At 40.6% G+C, this 18776-nt stretch overlaps 1 protein-coding gene across 2 annotated transcripts in view; it reads right to left on the bottom strand.

The window, feature by feature from the left end:
* Positions 1-18695, bottom strand: part of YME1L1 (YME1 like 1 ATPase) — a 42906-nt gene extending 24211 nt beyond the window's left edge. Inside the window, exons 1-8 of one of the 2 annotated variants that reach the window (XM_054020767.1) lie at positions 18478-18695; positions 13816-13947; positions 8453-8615; positions 4164-4262; positions 2910-3019; positions 1612-1762; positions 1412-1519; positions 405-487 (exon numbers count right to left, since the gene is read on the bottom strand). In XM_054020767.1, the coding sequence (XP_053876742.1) occupies positions 405-487; positions 1412-1519; positions 1612-1762; positions 2910-3019; positions 4164-4262; positions 8453-8615; positions 13816-13947; positions 18478-18510 (879 nt within the window). In that variant the 5' untranslated portion in view covers positions 18511-18695. The remainder of the gene's footprint in view (positions 1-404; positions 488-1411; positions 1520-1611; positions 1763-2909; positions 3020-4163; positions 4263-8452; positions 8616-13815; positions 13948-18477) is intronic. The other variant, XM_054020768.1, reaches the window with a different exon arrangement.
* Between the last annotated feature and the right edge of the window lie 81 nt (positions 18696-18776).

Here is an 18776-nt window from a genome sequence, read left to right as displayed (position 1 = left end):
CTTATGCTTGGCTATTATAGTTTGTGAATGTTAGTTTGTGAAATAAGCTATTCCAGGCACCAGTAAGATAGATCATACTTCATGGACTTCCCCTTCAACCCATACTGTCTACAGAAAACAAAAATCAGTTGGCAGCTACTTACCTGGACTCTAAAACCTCGTTGCTTCTCTACTAACTATAGAACAATTTGGAAATGCCATGCTGGTCTTCACTTCCTTGCTTTTCTAGGTTTATCATTCATCCACAGTGCAAACCTAATTCTATCATTCTATAACCAGCCCTGTAAAAACAAGACTTTTAGCCATGGGCTACCACTTTTGGAAAATACCTGCAAAAACCCATAAGTTTTCAGGTTCATGGTTTGGCAACAAGCGATCCATGCAAAGCTAATTTTTGAACTTACTCCTTTAACATGTTCAAAGGTGACATTTTTCATCTGAATAGGATCAACTGCTGCATCAAGCCCAGATGTTGTCCGAAAGCGTACTGCAGGCAAACCAGAAGGGGGGGGGGATGTTTCAGTTTACAAGATGCCATTTAATTCCAAGACTACATATATGTTTAATGGATATGCACATTTAATCTGCCTGTGTTGTGTCATCCATATCTTTTTTTAAAAGCAATGTTTCCATTTACAAGTGTCCAGCTAGAATAAATATTTTAATAGCTTCATTTTGTAGAACAATTAAGGTTTAGTTTTTTCCACAAATATTTAATAGCTATATGAACTGAATTCAGTGGTTATGAGAGATTAACCAACTGCTTTTTGGTTCATTTTAGAGATCATTCCTCCATAGCTCAGGAGGAAGTCCTGTCTCCAAAAAAAAAAATAAAAATACATGGGTAGTTGTACAAGCGTCCCCACAATGCCTCAACAATGAATCTCACCTCTCGTCCAGAGGTTCCACGCCTAAGTATGGAACTGTAGTCCAATATTGATACATTCAGCCTTTGGCCATTCAAATGAGATAGCGAACAAGCATAAATTTATGATGGTGCTTTTGGCAATATAAGCACCTGGTCATTAGAAGCTAGGTGAGATCACATGAGAACCACCAAATGGCAAACGTTCTTTTCTCACTACTGACCTGAATGAGAACAGATCACCTAAATTCTGGGTCACATTACTTATTCTGCTCCCTCTACCCTCATTTTCAAGAGTTTTATCAAGAAAGTCAAGAATTGACAGAGTATCAGAGTAAGAAAAAAAATTACTTTACACATTTGTAGTTATCTTTTGAAGTGCTGAATGCAAAAGCAATAAATATTGCCTAAATTCCTTTCGTATTTTGAAACATTACCTTAAAACAATCACAATACAAAGTACAATACACATTTTACTTAGTGTTCAGGTTGAACAAAAAGAAACTGAGTAAAGTGAAAGGTTAGAGGAATGAAAAGTTAACAAACCAGTATCAGAAAAGGAGCCTTTACCAGATAAAAATGGGGTTTTTGACAAGCCATATATACCAAGCAGTAACAAAACAAGGAGAAAAAGACGTGTTCGCCTTAAAGAATCTGTAAAAGAAAAAAAGAAAAAAATTTTAATAGGATGAAATAAACTACTTTCCAAATAACAGAATGCGATGGTATTACTTAAAGCAGCTTACCATTTGTTCTTTGCGTGAGTGCCTGTGCTTTCAAAAAGCCCTCAGCAAAACCAGTTTTAAATGCATCTTGATGAGCTTCAGGTACATTTTTTGTTTTCACTAACTTGTCTAAGCTTTCAACATCAGATCCTCGGTCTCTCAAAAGGAGTCCCTAAACATACATTGCATACTAATATTACTTTGTATTCATTTTGATAGAGAGACAGTTTTCATGCAGAGCAAAAACGATAGTGAATTGGCTTCCTAACATATACGTTTTTCAATGAGGAACTGTCAGACATTAGCAATATTAATTTGTTTTCAGTGTACAAAAATGTTATACAGTACAACCTCAGAGTTACAAACACCTTGGGAATGGAGGTTGTAACTTCGAACAAAAATGTTATGGTTGTTCTTCCAAAAGTTTACAACTGAACATTGACTTAATACAGCTTTGAAACTTTACTATGCAGAATAAAAACACTGCTTTTAACCATTTTGAAACAAGCACAGAAACAGTTTCCTTACCTTGTCAAATTTATTTATTTTTTTAAACATTCCCTTTTTTTATTAGTTTACATTTAACACAATACTGTATTTGGGAGGTTTTGTTTTTGTTCTCTTTTTTGTGTCTCTGCTGTCTGCTTGCATACTTCTGGTTCCAAATGAGGTGTGAAGTTGACTGGTCAGTTCAGAACTTTGGTGTTTGTAAATCTGAGGTTCTACTATATGGGGCATCTGTGACAGAGTAGCTATTCCAGTAACAAAATTTTCTGGCTACTTCAAGATCTGGGTTTACTGCATTAGATTTCTGCAAGTTGTCTTCCTGGATTAAAGTTACCTCCTGTTCAGGTAAGCATGCTACAACATTAAAAAGACATTCATCACCAAAGTAGCTATTCTTAAAGCAGTTACAACTGCTATAGTACAAAAAAGCACCCATTTATAAGTGAAACCACTCACTGAACTTCTGCACATAGGAGTGCTTCACTGGTCTCCAAGATACTTTTAAAATAAATTACAAAAGAAAAGTCAGAAGCAACATTTTATTTTGGAGTTAAAAATTTACTCTTATAGATTTTCAACCTGCTATCATTACAAGAATTAATGGATTTAGGGATCCTTATATCAGCAATAGTAAAGCAAGTCCTGGGTGCAGGATAAGGAGGGGGAAATGGAATCCTTTCAATTCACTAAAGTTATAAGATCTAGGAAGATTTTCCTTTCAATAAGTGAGAACATTACTGATTATTCAGTAACTTAAGTCTTCTATTTCTTCACAGTAGTCATGATCTCAAAATATAGCTCTTTGTACTTGCCTTTACAAATGAAGGGGATACATTTTCTGTTTCTGCAAATCGTTCGGACGTCGACTGCAGACGTCTTGCTCTTGATTTCAAAGTCTTAAAACCCCGAGACTGTATGAAAACTTAAACAAAAACACTTTCCTTTAACATCATACTTCCTCTTTAAGCAGAGAAGGAATAAGGTGCGTCAAACAAATCAAAGTTCCACTATATTTGTAGGTTCTTCCTCTGTCTTTTCTCCAAAGCCTCTTACATATGATACTTTTTGTTTTTATTATTTATGCAATATACACCTCTACCTCAATATAACGCTGCCCTCGGGAACCAAAAAATCTTACCGCGTTATAGGTGAAACCACTTTATATCAAACTTGCTTTGATCCACCGGAGTGCACAGCCCCGCCCCGCCAGAGCACTGCTTTACCGCATTATATCAGAATTCATGTTATAACGGGTCACGTTATATCGGGGTAGAGGTGTATAAATGACTATACTAAAAAGGTGCTATGTGACAAGAATAAATTACCAGTCATTTCAATTAGTCTTAAAATTTTATCTGAGCCTTTGAATGGCTACACTCACTCCAAAAAGGCTCTTGTAACCCAAGTTCCCCAATTAATACTAAAGTCATTCTGAATCCCTCAGCATACTTAATGAAATGAACTGCAATCCTAATACAAAACCAAAGGAGCGTGACACAAGTTACACCTTAAGAAAGATTTCAGAGTGGTAGCCATGTTAGTCTGTATCGGCAAAAACAACGAGGAGTCCTTGTGGCACCTTAGAGACTAACAAATTATTTGGGCATAAGCTTTCGTGGGAAAGCTTATGCCCAAATAATTTGTTAGTCTCTAAGGTGCCACAAGGACTCCTCATTATCTTAAGAAATTTCACTAGTACTGATGTCAGATTGAATTTACTTAATTGACTCAAAAGATGAGGGGATTTAGGTCCTCTTCACTAAAATCACTTAAGAATTTCACACCTTAAAGCAAGGTCTACTAATTATGTCATATTTATTGACTTTACCAAGAAATCATGTTTCTAAAGATCTCTTCAGATTTAACAGCCCAAAACCTCGTAAGAATAGAAGGCCCTTAAGATGACTTTTTAAAAAGTAAAGTACCAAATTCAAGTAAGTTTGCCAATATTTGCTGAATGCCCCCATTACTCAGACTAAGTAGAATTTCCCAGGGGGAAAAACAAAGCCACAATGTAAGTTAAAAACATGTTAACTGATCTCATGAGGTAGTTTCTTGCTTCATACCTGGCCAGCGCTGAAGGTCTGAACACACACTCTGGAGGGGCCTGGGATGCTGTCTATATAAGTAAGATGAGCGTAAAGTACTAAATACATCCATGAAACCTAGAAAAAAAATATTCCATAACATAAGCATGATTTCCATTTTAGATACAGGATATTTCACACTAGACTTTTTACTTAGTCTAAGTTATTCTTAATTATGTTGAATCCAAATGTCTACTTTATTTATATCTGGTCACGTGAAGTACCATCACAGAACAATAAAGAACCATTACTAACAACATATAGTGGGAATTATTGAATTTCCTCATTTTGGAAACTCTCTCAGTACACAAGAATCCTTTTAATTTTAGAACTTCCAGGTGAAAACAAATATTCCAACTAAGATTTGAGATCCTGCAACTGCATGGGAAAATCTCAGTTATCTGGACTCTCACAGGATTTCTGTGTTGACACTCATTTCATGAATTAATTTAAAAATAAGAAATGTACAAAGCATTAATACATTTTAAGATTACATTAAGGTATATTTGATTTGTTTAATAGTTGTAATATAGCATGGAAGCAACAAGAAGTGGAAAAGGGACAACACAGCAGGAAATGCATCAGCAAATACCATTTCAAAAATGTTAGCTACTGTGAATAGATAGCATACCACAAGCATGCCTTATATCCATTGTTCAAAATAGCAAGTGGCTCTTTAATGTGTTTTCTGCAGCTCTTTGCAGCACATGGTATTAAAACACTGTGTGATGTAATTATTAACCAATCTAAGTTAACAACCAATCAGGATGCTTTTACTATATTATTAACCAATAAAATAATACTTGGTCAATCATTTTGCTGTGAGAATTTTACATATAAAAAAATCTATAGTAAATGAAACGTTGAATTCACACTACTGTGGCTCTTTGGGGTAATGTTGATCGCTAATTTGGCTGCTGAACCACTGAGGTCTGAGTATCACTGGTTTAGTGTCATTGAAATGCATTGTATTGTTAAGAAACTGATTTCAACATCTCCATTAGGCAGGCTTCAAAGGTGACACAGATATGGTCCACAAAATGATGGTCAGGGGACCATGAAGTAAAAAAATATATATATATTTGTGAGCACATGTTCAAAGAAGGTATTTATATAAATTGGTTAAATCTAAGGATTATTCTGGGCCATCTTCTTAAATGTAACTAAACGGTATATTAAAACACAAAAAACGCTTACATTAATGAAACATTAAGGTAACATTTTAAATGCTCAAAAGCCTGGAAATGCAAAAGTTAGAGTTAAATGTACAACCTTAATTGTGCACCCTTTATGTATGTATTACTATACAATCTTTAATTATGAGCACATATTCTTCAAATAATAAACCATTTCCCACATCTTTATAAATAGATGTATTGCTAAATCTTTTTGGGGTATCAACCTAATGTTCCTCCATAATATCCAACAGTATAAGTTATACCAAAAAGTACAAATGAAGTTGTAATAAGATGTAAGAGTAATGATGAAAAGCAGTATGAGCTGGCATCCTGCATAAGTGTTTACAATGTAAGTGTCTACAATTAAATTGTAGAACTTTCAAAGCTCATGGTCAGCAGTGCTTCATTAACACAGCTGAATTCGGCGAATCCTATTGGACTTACCCCGCTATGAGGAGGGCGGCAAATCGACCGCCGCGGCTCCCCCGTCGACGGCGCTTACTCCTCCTGACGAGGAGGGTAGCGTAGACTAGCCCTTAGGCAACTTTACAAATCACAGCCTTAAAGTTTAAGAAATAAGTCAGGATAAATCACTAAAAAGCTAGCTAAACTTCTACAAAAGATAGTAAAATACTCCATCTTGAATCTTGGTGGTTTATTTCAGTGACATAAGGACATGCTGTTAAACAGAACTTCTACAAGAAAGAAAATAAAATATATTCTGCTTTCAGCTGTTACAATGAGCTTGCTTCAGTCCTGAAGCAGTTTCTACTATTCTAAGATTTCTTTCCCCTACACTGGAATTTTAGCAGTTCTTCGGCCTGTCGCAGGGCTCCTCTCCCACTAATAGCTCTGCCCAGGGCATGTCTACACTATAAACGTAAGTTGACCTATGTTAAATAAACTTACAGCCACCGCAACTGCAGTGGTTCACGTCCACACTGCCCTTCTGTCAGTGATGCATGTCCTGGAGCGCTTCCACCAACTTAAGAGGGGCAATGTGAGGGAGTGAGAGCCAGGACTCTCAGCTCCGCACACAGCTCCCTGCCAGGAGCCCAGCTCACCCCTACCCCCTGCTGGGAATGGGGAAGCCACACTGGCCTTCTCAGCTCCCTGCTGGGAGCCAGGCAGCTGCACTGTGCTCCAGGCACAGAGCTCCCTGCTGGGTGCAGCCACGCTCTCAGTGGGGAGCAGGGAGTCAAGAGCCCGGGGGGGCAGCCCAGATCTGAGCAGGGAGCCATGAACCTGGGTGGCAGCCCAGCTGGGAGTGGGGAACCAGGACCCCAGGGACAGCAGGGCTCCCTGTGGGGAGTGTGGGTAGCAGCCTGAGCCAGAAGCCTGGGAGGCAGACTGGCTTGGAGCAGACTGGGCAGCAGCCCAGCTGGGGATCTGGGAGCCAACTTTCTTATCAATTTCACAGCTCCAGCAGAGCCTTGAAACTGACAATGATTGTCAACAGATGCAAGTAACGCAGCGTTTACAGGGACACCTCATCGCCCTAACTACACCAACATAAGCTCTACGCCTCTTGTGGAGGTGGAGGTATCATGTCAGTGTATTAGGGCACTTACATCGGCGGGAGCAAGGCTGTAGTGTGCACACTGACATCATTAGGTCGATGTAAGCTGCCTTACATCGACCTAATGCTGTAGTGTAAGACCAGGCCTCAGTCACCCTGAGTGAAAAGATCAATCTTATGAACTAGCCTTTCATAGCTCTGAAGACTCCCAAAAACCTTTGTAACTCTCCCCTTTCAACCAGGGACTTGTCTGTGCAAGCTATTTTTCACATTTATACCCACTCAGGCTACAGTTCCTTTAGTAATTCTGTTCCGAGGCTAGCCTCGAGCTGATTTCCCTCTTCCTATTCTCCCAACTGCTATGCTGTGGAGGCAGCATTACAGATACCAGTTAATTGCTTCCACGGCTAGTGCAATCAGGGCACTTCTACCAAGACCTTGCTTCTGCGGCAACATTCCTTTTGAATTTGGCAGAAGAGTCAAATTATAAGGTCATAATAAAAAAAAACGGGAGGGGGAGGGTTCAAAGACACTCAGATTTTAGAGCCAGAAGGTACCACAAAGATCATCTAAGTCTGACCTCCTGCATTCACTCCATTGACCATAGAAATTCCCAAGTTCTTACATTATTTTCTGTAATGAAACAGTTAGCAACACATGAACAGTGAAGCCAATCTGAATTCCTTTTCAACTCATATCAACATTTTTGTATTTTAAAAGCTGTAAAAATCCTTCAGAGAAAAGGGAAGGGACTTTATCTAGACTGACATCATATTCAGAGACAGATACACTGGTAATTACACTCAGTTTCTCCTTCCATTCACTGAGTTTAAGGCCTTGTCTATGCTAAAGGTGAAAGTCTATCTAAACTACGCAATTTAAGTTATGTGAATAGCATAACTCAAATCGACGTAGCTTAGATCTACTTACTGTGGGATCCACTCTATGCTGTGTCTACGGGAGACGCTCCCCCACCGACTCCCCTTACTCTTCTCGATCTGGTGGAGTACTGGAGTCGACATCCGTGTGATCGGTGGTCGATTTAGCGGGTCTTCACTAGACCCACTAAATTGACCCCCGGTGGATCGATCGCCACAGCGTTGATCCCGGCTGTAGTGTAGACAAGCCCTAACTGGTAACTGAAACTAGCAGCTCAGTCCTGCCATCAGATAAGAGGGTTGCAGTTGCATCAATGTTAAGTTGATAAAATTAGCTACTACAGCTGAGCTGAATATCAAACTGAAGAAAAAATTGAACTGTAATATGACTAAGTGTCACAGTCTGACTAGAACACTGAGCGTGACTGGAAATGCACTACAAGATATATAACAAACTCAGAGGAAAACTACAAATTATCTGTATAGCAAATGACATTGGTATTCTGACTGTTTTTTTCTATGGACAGCTCTAATGGTTTGTTTTAAACGACAATCTAAGCAATTGTATAACACAATGACCTATGGCTTGATTTACCATGGTTTCAGTTTGAAAATTTAAGTGTGACAGCTTTCACTAGTCCCATTTTTATTTTTGTTGAAATGATAATACTGGCATATCACCCCAGAACATACCATGTTTATTTTCAAAGAAGGACTGTGCAGAGATATAGGATGTATTCCACTGGGAAGAGATTTTGTTTTCTGTACAATAGCCAGGAAGCAACCTGTTCACTAGTTCATCGAGCTGGCTAATTTTCAAGTCGGACAATCCCAGGTCTCTCAGATTCAGTACAGGCTGTAAGGCAATAAGAGAAGTATTCAAATATTTAATAACATCAGGTCACCTCGGGGAAAAAAAAAGTCTGCTAAGAAGGGGATATTTTCACAGAATTACTGATACAGCTTCAACTATCAGATTTTTAAAGAAGTAAGAATTTTAAAGTGAAAAACACATTTTAGATGTTGAAAAATAGGAAGGCTTAATTAAATCCTAAGAGAAAAATTAAACCAGTTATTATTGATATAAAATAAGCTTCTACACTATGCCATCCTATGAGTATTAATCACAGAGTGTGCACTTGTTTGCTAATATATAGCCATTTGTTTGCTTAGTCCATGTTAAGAATGTTCTCTTCATATTTGAAAGCAGAGTAGATTGATTTAAGTCAAAAGTGAATTAAATCACCAATTTTAGTCATGATTTAAGTCAGCAGCCAGGAAACCTTGATTTAAATTGTCAATTTTAAATCTTGTTTTGTATTTGTACTTCTTATTTTCCTGAAGAAAAGTTGATTCTTATTAGTTGGTAATCATTAAAACATATTGAACAGCAACCAGCTATAGCCTTAACACGAAATTTGATGGTACTTTTTGCTACCAGGACGACACACATCTGTACACATTTATGTAAGCAATTATACAGCTTAACTTAAAAATAAAGAACATGAATAACATTATGAAAATAAATGTATATATATTATATTAAAAATGGTGAATGCTGCATTTCTAATTTATCGGATGATTGTTATCTTGCGATTTGTTTCAAGCTCTATTTGGATGGAAACTGGAATTCAATTAAATGCACACAAACAAAATTTCAAAGTTGTTTTATTAGTTAAAAACAACTATCTTAGATGTGCTGAATATATAGGAAAAAAGTTTATCAAAATATGTTTTGCATTTAAAACTAACTGATTTATTAAACAAAGTATTAGCTGTAGTTAGTGAACTGATTGTTTCTGGTCACCATGTCCTTCAAGATTTTATAATTAGTAGAGCTCATCCTCTCAAGCTTGATTTTTATTTATAGATTGGAAGAGTATACAAGCCTTCCTGCCTTTTCAACTCCCAATTATTTTCTTAACTTTCAATGAACTAGTCATTGAACTGAACTACACCTCTACCCCAATATAACGCGGTCCTCCGGACCCAAAAAAATCTTACTGCGCTATAGGTGAGACCGCGTTATATCGAACTTGCTTTGGCCCCCCTGCTCCTGGTCCCCTGACCGCCCCCTCCAGAGACCCCTGTCCCTAATCACCCCCAGGACCAAACCCCCTACCCAGCCCCCCACTCCCTGTCCCCTGACTGCCACGACCCCTATCCCCTCACCCCGTCCCCTGACAGGCACTCACCGGCAGCAGCAGGAAGCAGAGCAATCCGGCCCCAGCCCGCCCCACTTCACCAGCTCTCAGCCGCAGCGCTCCGCTTCCCGCCACCGGTGAGTGCGGGGAGGTTGAGGAAAGGACACTCTCCCGTACTCACCTGCGGCAGGAAGCGGAGCGCCACAGCTGGGAGCTGGTGGAGTGGAGTGGGCTGGGAACGGGCTGCTCCGCTTCCACCGCTGCCAGTGAATACAGGGAGGTTGGGGAAAGGATGCCCCCCGTACTAACCCGCAGCAGGAAGCGGAGCACCGCTGTCCCAGCCCACTCCGCTTTCCTTGCCCTGGCCCCAGCCATGTCGCTGCGGGTGGGGGGTGTTGGAGAAAGGTCCTGCACTCACCAGCAACGGCGGAAGCAGAGCAGCCTGGCCCCAGCCTGTTCCACTCCGCCAGCTCCCAGCCGCGGCACTCCGCTTCCTATTGCAGGTGAGTACGGGGGGCGTCCTTTCCCCAACCTCCCCGCACTCACCAGCGGCAGGAAGCGGAGCGCTGTGGCTGGGAGCTGACGCGCTGATCCACCGCGTTGTACGCGAACCCGTGTTATATCGGGTCATGTTATATCGGGGTAGAGGTTCACTTGAATAAAACGAAAAAGAAAATATTTTCTCTGCACTCACAAAAGAAGCTATGGCTGTCAAAAGCTGGTTTAGCACTTCAAACTCTGGCTCCAGGTGCTTACTCAGTGATTTCCCATCAGTTCAGTAGTCTGACTTTCTTTAAAACTTTGGTAGCAACCTGTAATGCTTACTTTTTTTTAATCAAATGTCAATTATTTTAATATATTATAGTAAATTCAGGCCTTGACGTAGATTGTTATAATTCACATTTAATTTTAAAAAACTTTACTTTAAAAAAAGATAGATTCAATATAAATTTAAAAAAATCTGATGTTTATGTATTTTACAAAAATATCAATTTTTATTCATGTTTTCTACTATTGTTCTGGCTTGAGTAGACAGATGCATTATTTCCCTACCTCTCTCAGCATCTTTCTAATCTTTGAGACGTTACTATTCTGTCAGAGAAGAAAAAAAATCCCCCAAGAATGTGCAACAGCAACTATCTACTAGTTAGACTGACTGAGGTGCAGAATCTTCTGCAATTCTGGCTTTTTTGCGAGTGGTAGGTGAGAAATTGAGGAAATGTGGATATTGGATATTTCACAGTGGTTTTAAAAAATTACAGTAGAAACCCAGATAAACAAGTTCTAATCCCTGTATAATCACACTGAAGGGAAAGGCCTTTTGTATTCATGGCTCAAGCGCAGGGAGTCATGCCAGTGTTGGCAGTCAATGTATATATTACAGACTAGAATTTGGCTCTTTGCCTCATTTGTGTCTATTTGGGAGGGAGGAGGAGAGAGAGACAGTATTCTATCAATCAAAATATTTACCCTTTTGTATGAGCAAAATGTTTCACTTGTTTTCTAATTATGCATAAGCCAGTTAATATGACAAAACTGGAATTGCAGAACCTAGATCTTACCAGCATCAGCTCAAAACCCATGATGTTCTACTTGGCAAAGCTCGATTCTTGATGAAGGCTGTCAAACATACATCCCACATGATGAACTCATGTGGCTCACACGAAATATCCATACTAATCCATACATAACAGAATCTAAGTTTTCATTTCCATTACATCTACCTGATTCTGCAGACAGTTTGAAACAACTCAGCGCATGAACTCTTCCCCTTTTAATTTGATTGGGCTATCAACTCTAAAGCCCATTGATAACACTTCAGTGTCAGTGTTCATTATTTAATCACTGATCATTTTAGTAAGTGGAAAGGGAGTAGGAGTGATACCCACTGTGTTGGGAACTTGGAGTTGCTGCAGGGAAAGAAATTCAGGGAACTCCCAAAGAGAGGGAAAGCAGGAAAGAAACAGAGAAGGGGGAAAAAAACAGTGGGGTTAAAAATGAGTAGATTCTGAGTGACAGAACAATGACACACTGAACAAATGATAACACAATTAAATGTTTAGTTACTCCATTCAGGTTATATCTTCTCCTTACAAACTTCCTACTGACATCAGTGGGCACCATGACAGGCATTGTGGGAAGTACATAGTCCTGAATTTATACTATGGTACATGGACCAGAAGTAAATGTTATGAAAATGGGACTTTGGTGCTTTTGAAAGTTTTACCTTTGGTGATGTCATGCTGATTCTATGATTTTATTTCAAATTTTGTTAACATTACTTTGAAGAGCGGGCTACAAGTTTGTTTTAATGACTTACGAGGAGAGAGGAGGCACAGTGGACAAGAACAGGAAGCAAAGTAGCAGCCGTGTTAGTCTGTATGAGCAAAAAGAACAGGAGTACTTGTGGCACCTTAGAGCAGGCCTGCACAACTCGAAAAGTGGCGAGGGCCATATTACTCCAAAGAAAACAGCTGAGGGACGAATCCCCCGTGCCCCACTGACACCCCCCAGCGCCGCCCAACCCCCCCCAAAACATAACCCCCCCACCCCAGCACCGCCCGCCCTGCGAAAACACCCCCCCCCAAGTGCCGCCCACCCCACGGAAACAAACCCTCCTTCCCCAGCGCCGCCCCGCCGAAACGGCGGTATTGAACCTTGGTAATATGTTATAGCAGGCCCCTAAGGTAGTATAATTAAGGTAAAATAAAAATGTCTTTTTGCTAGAAGTAGAATAAGATCTTCCCCCCACTTTGTAATCAATTGAATGAATGAGGTGTGAATGAGGAAGGCGTAGAAAGGAGGCACCTCCAGACAGCTGCAACCCTTGGAGAGGGGATGGGAGCCAGACCAGATCAGTAGAACAGGTCAGCCACCAACTCGTAGCTCGCCTCCTCACCTGTCCCCCCCACCCGCCTGCTTGCCTCCTCAGTCCCCCACCCCCGCGGCCAGTGATGAGCTACCAAAATATTAACAACCGGTTCCCTCCTCGCCCCACAAGGGGGTCATGGCCCGCCCCCACCCCCCGGAGGTCACGTCAAGAATTATAACATTCAAAAACCAGTTGGAGAACACTTCAATCTCCCAGGCCACTCGATTACAGACCTAAAAGTCACAATATTACAACAACAAAAACTTCAAAAACACACTCCAATGAGAGACTGCTGAATTGGAATTAATTTGCGAATTGGACACCATTAAATTAGGCTTGAATAAAGATTGGGAGTGGATGGGCCATTATGCAAAGTAAAACTATTTCCCCGTGCTTATTTCCCCCCCCCTACAGTTCCTCACATCTTCTTGTCAATTGCTGGAAATGGGCCATTTTCATTACCACTACAAACAGTTCTTTTTCTCTCCTGCTGATAATAGCTCGCCTTAACTGATCACTCTCGTTATAGTGTGTATGGTAACACCCATTGTTTCATGTTCTCTCTGTGTGTGTGTGTGTGTGTGTATATATATATATACACACACACACACACACACAATCCTCCTACTGTATTTTCCACTGCATGCATCCAATGAAGTGGGCTGTAGCCCATGAAAGCTTATGCTCAAATAAATTTGTTAGTCTCTAAGGTGCCACAAGTACTCCTGTTCTTTTTAAGAACAGGAAGGGGGCTCCAGACAAGAATGTTTATCCATTTCACGTTTTTTTAAATGCTGATCGCTCATTAAAATATTTGTCTGCTTGTAATTTAAAGTACCCATATAGAACAGTAATAAGCATGACAGCATTGGCTATATATAAAAATAAGGTACACCTTTGTGCATTGTACAAAAATATGATACCATTTAAAAATAATTTCTTATTAAAAAACAGTGACAATTTTTTTTAAAAATTGAAAAATCTTCAGACCTCATTTAAACGTAAATATAATTCCCCAGTCTCTCCAAAATTCCTATTACCTCACTGCTTTGAGCATCATGTTCTGGGGCTGTATCCCTCTGTAGAGACTGAATAGATGCTGTGCTGACAGAAGTAGCTGAGGTTTTTGGTGAATGGAAGGCATTGATGAGGTGACTCAGAGGAACTGTAACCTGGTAGAAATTAAAAATGAATTTAATCAATCACACAAACAAATATAATGCCATATATAAATACTGAAGAGAAAATTCATGTATCTAAATACATCCCCATCTCAGATACTGTATAAAATGATGATCTTGTACAGTGCCTTCCAAGTTAAGTTCTCAAAATGCTTTTTGAACTTTGCCTCTAAGGCACAAGGGGTAGATATCTCCATTTTACAGATGGAGACACAAAGAGTTAGCGATCATCAGACAGAAAGCAAGCAAGACAGATTAAGTCACACAGGTAGTCTACCAAAGTAGGAAGCAGAACCCAGGTCGCCCAATGTACAAGGTAACGTGTTAGATACTCAAACAGAGTTGTGGGGACAAACAATCAACTTTTAAGCAAAGTATGGACAGCCTCAATTTGCACTTAAGCTACCCACTAGCCTTCTGTTAACTAAATATTCTCTTCTCATAAAATGTATCTTTTTATAAATTTCTTAATAACAATAGCAGATAAAGAATTTATTAGCTGTTGCAAAAGGAATAATGTTTTGCCACTTTTATTGTGCTCCTGTCATTTGTTTGTTGTGTTAGTGATCAATGTTAGTGTGAGGTGCCATTGCAACCTCACCTGGGAGAGAATTGCCTAGGTATTATTGAAGTGCACTTATAAGACATCAAAGAGGCCTTTCCAAGAAAAATGTTGACTTCTGATGTATTTTTGCAACTCTATTTACATCTTGTCAAGTATCAGAGGGGTAGCCGTGTTAGTCTGAATCTGTAGAAAGCAACAGAGGGTCCTGTGGCACCTTTGAGACTAACAGAAGTATGGGGAGCATAAGCTTTCGTGGGTAAGAACCTCACTTCTTGCATCTGAAGAAGTGAGGTTCTTACCCACGAAAGCTTATGCTCCCAATACTTCTGTTAGTCTCAAAGGTGCCACAGGATCCTCTGTTGCTATTTACATCTTGAAGTTTATCCTTCCTGAAAAGTTTCTACAATTAGTGTAGGTCTCTCTTTAGAAGAAATAACAGGTATTTGTTAAAACATGCTGGTGTAACTTTTGCTAATGTAACCTATCTAAAAAAGTATTAATAAGTGTGTTTTCTAAACCCACTTTAAATCTACTTATACATTTGGAAGTCTTGGATTTAGAAAACAACGCAAAGATGATATAGGAAAGTGAAATGGTCTCCTAGTAAAGCACACAATGCCCTCTCCTAAACATCTATTTCTGCAGGATTCTCCCTAACTCTGCCCAAAATTAATGAGAGCAATTGCAATGCTTCTTTGGTTTCCAACTGCACAAATCAGTTTCTCTGAAGTCCTACTGTAGTTTAAGCTATGTTGTTAAGTTACTTAACTTCACTAAAGCTTTGGATCAATCTACACAATCACACCACACTGCTTTATGGTCACAGAGTTCAGCCAAGTTTGATACACCTCTACCCCGATATAACACAAATTCGTATATAACACGGTAAAGCTGCACTCCGGGGGAGTGGGGCTGAGTGCTCCAGTGGATCAAAGCAAGTTCAATATAACGCAGTTTCACCTATAACGCGGTAAGATTTTTTTGGCTCCGGAGGACAGCGTTATATCAGAGTAGAGGTGTAGTTTGTTTATTCAATGTTTGAAGTAGCCATACTACCAACTTGGTTGTTCAAAATTGTTATGTGGTTTCTTGTAACTATATCAGTGCGTAGCCCACCAGTATACATACACAGATATCTAGGCAGGACGCGACCAATTATTGGCATACATCACTGGGACTAATATGCATGTAGGTAAACCTGCTGCTAAGCTCTACTAGTCCCAGTGGCCTAAGCCATTCATCGGTCCCGCCCGGCCTGCGGCTCCATGCTGTGCCCTCACACAAGTATAGGTAAGCATGATGACAGAGGATAGGCAAGAGAGCTGGGAGAGAATGTGACAAGTGCTGCCACATCTGAGTGGCAGTGCCCTAGGAAATAAGTAGTTCACAGTAAATTGTCAGAAGAGAAAGCAACTGCCAGTTTCAAAAAAATTATACTTCTGATTTTTTCCCAGTATTATTACATCATCTAAGATTAGTGTAACTGAAAAAAATCAGAGCAAAAATATTCTTCAGTTTCGTTAAACACTTTTTATAAAGTAAATTTCATTCTGTCCCCAATCAATCTCATGTTTGAGAGAGTCTTTCACATGCAGCAGAGCAAAGACATTTGAAAAGTAAATTTGATTAGAGAACCATAAAAAAAAGCAAAGGAACCTAGAGGCAAGAGAAATAAATGAACCTATTTTAAACAGACAACATTTCAAGTTAAGTGTCCATTTAAATATTTAAGAGATTTATTCATTTAGCTGTTGCTGTCCAGGTTGCACAATGCATTCATTGGTTCATCTTGTAAACAGAATCAGAATGGTTTCCATCACGCCAGAGCAGGTGTCCACTAAACCAGGATTTGGAAGCTGATTTCTCAAACAGAATCCCACAGCACAACCAGTTTCCCACTATGTATTATATGGTAAAAGTTTAATGCTTATTCTAATGAACTGTATGGAGGACACAAATAGTGAGGAGACTAGAGTGCCACAAAAGGGTAATCTAGATATTTAATTTGCTTAGAGAAAGAGTTCAACTTTGCCTAATAAATACGTGCATTTAGCTGAAATTTCTCTAGGTTTAGATTTCACTGGTGTTGTACCTTCCATTTTCTCTTTCAGAGTTTAGTTGTCCGGGGGGGGAGGGATAGCTCAGTGGTTTGATCACTGACCTGCTAAACCCAGGTTTGTGAGTTCAATCCTTGAGGGGGGCAACTTAGGGATCTGGGGCAAAGTCAATACTTGGGGCTGGACTCGATGACCTTTCAGAGGCCCTTCCAGCTCTATGAGATAGGTATTGGCCATATATTATTTTTAGGAGATCCTGCTTAGGCAGCTTGCATATAAGTGAGCTAAATCTGGGCAATACAAAGTATATGTGTATCAACTGACTGGTTTAAACAAAGGTATTTCGTAAACTGGTAATCTATATAATAAATACTCCCTCCCCATTTGCTTCTCTTGCTGGACCAGAAATTTGGCCAGAATGCTGCATGTTCAACATTTTACAGATGTAGTTGAAATATTTTAAATGTAAAGTTTTATTTCTTTATAATGCACTGTGATAATCTTATTAGTCAATTGTTTTCCCACAGAGCTGAGACCAGCCAAGTGATGCTTTGACAGCTCCCAGGCTTGCTAAAACTGGGAACTAGTATACCTAAGATCAGCAAATTAAAGTATGGTGTACTATCTAGTACTAGCTCAACTCAACCAGGGAGGGATAATAAAAAAGTCACACAAACAAAAGCTGAGGGCAGATCCAACCTGAGAGTTTTCAGAGAGCCTTACACATTGTACTTTTAACACAACTAACATTTTCTGTTTGGTTTAATATTAAAATCTCTACTCTTATGTTCTGTGTGAATAAGACAAATAATTATGCCAGTATTATCGGTTACTAGCATTTGTTACAAAAGTACTTCTCTATGTAAACTGGGGAAGTGTTATAACTATGTTAGTAAGCCATATTGTAGCCCAAGCAAGAAAAATACAAATAGTCTAACACCCATGCATCTAACCAGGGCAGGGAATTGGGCCTAATGAGGAAGGGAATAAGGAATGCTAAGGGACAAGACATGTGTAGACTGTATTTTACTGTATCAGAGTCTGGAATGTAAAAGGCAGTAAGCTGCACACTTATCAGAAGCTTAGGTATTGTCAGAAGCTGAGGTCCAATCGAGGACACTATATGTAATATCTAGGTCTCTCTCTTAGATATTTATATGGCCCCAATTACTGTGGCATATAAGCACCTCACCATCTTTAATATACAACACAAATGTGAGGCAGGGCTAATGTACTAATGTCCCCATTTTGCAAAAGGGAAAATCAGGCACAGAGAAACCGACTTTTCAAGGGTGCTCAAAAGCCTGTGACCAAGCAGGGATTCGACCCGACGTTTCCCAGGCTAGCACTCTAACCACTGTACTAGTCAATTGTATTACACACCTCATTCCTCCCACTGTTAACACATAAAGTGACAGAGACCAGGAAGTGTCACAACCTCCTTTGTCAGCTCAGAAAGGAGAGAGAAAAATTCCCTAGCCGAGCCACTGAGGAGTGAGAACTCGAGAGAGAAAAGATGGGGAACCCGCTCTCCATTCAGGACCGCGTCGGGATAACGGAGTATCTCCCGCAAACGCCCCCCGTGCAGGTGTCTGTCAGGAGACAACCTAGTGGCCATGTCTCACCCGCCAGTTTCTCAGAATCCCTCCCTGAAGCAGAAGCAATCGCCCTCTCACCCCGTCCCCTGCCCCAGACTGGCCTCTGTGGCAAGTTGCAACCCAACACTCACCCCCGTTCGCGCCCCCCGGGGACTTTCTGGGGCGGAGTCTCTCAGCGCAGTGGCTCCGACACAACGGGCGGGAGCTGCCCAGCCGACCCATTCCCCGCTCAACAGTACCCCGGGGAAGCGCCCCTTGCTCTCCTGTATCCCGAGTCCCACCCGCGCGCCAGCACTCTCACCTGGGGCTGCACGGTGGTAGAGAAGGAAAACATCCTCCCCTCTATGAGGGCTGCGACTCCCCCTCCTCTCGTGCCGGGAGCGGCGAACTACGCGCCCGGCAGTCTTCGCCTCTCACTCCCTCTGGCCGCGGCCGCCGGGAGAAGCAGCGTTCAGCGGCTTCACTCCCATGGAAAATGGCCGCCTCCTGCGGCCGGTAACGACTAGGCCAACTACAACTATGCCGGAAACGGACGGGGCGGCATACCGCTTCCGGGTCATACTCCCTCCCGAGTCCTTCCTGCCCTGCCACCTCCCCTTC

The sequence above is a fragment of the Malaclemys terrapin genome, chromosome 2, assembly GCF_027887155.1.
Source record: "Malaclemys terrapin pileata isolate rMalTer1 chromosome 2, rMalTer1.hap1, whole genome shotgun sequence".
Taxonomy (NCBI): domain Eukaryota; kingdom Metazoa; phylum Chordata; order Testudines; family Emydidae; genus Malaclemys; species Malaclemys terrapin.
The sequence above is the reverse complement of the archived record's forward strand: the minus strand, read 5'-3'. Positions and strand labels throughout refer to the sequence as shown.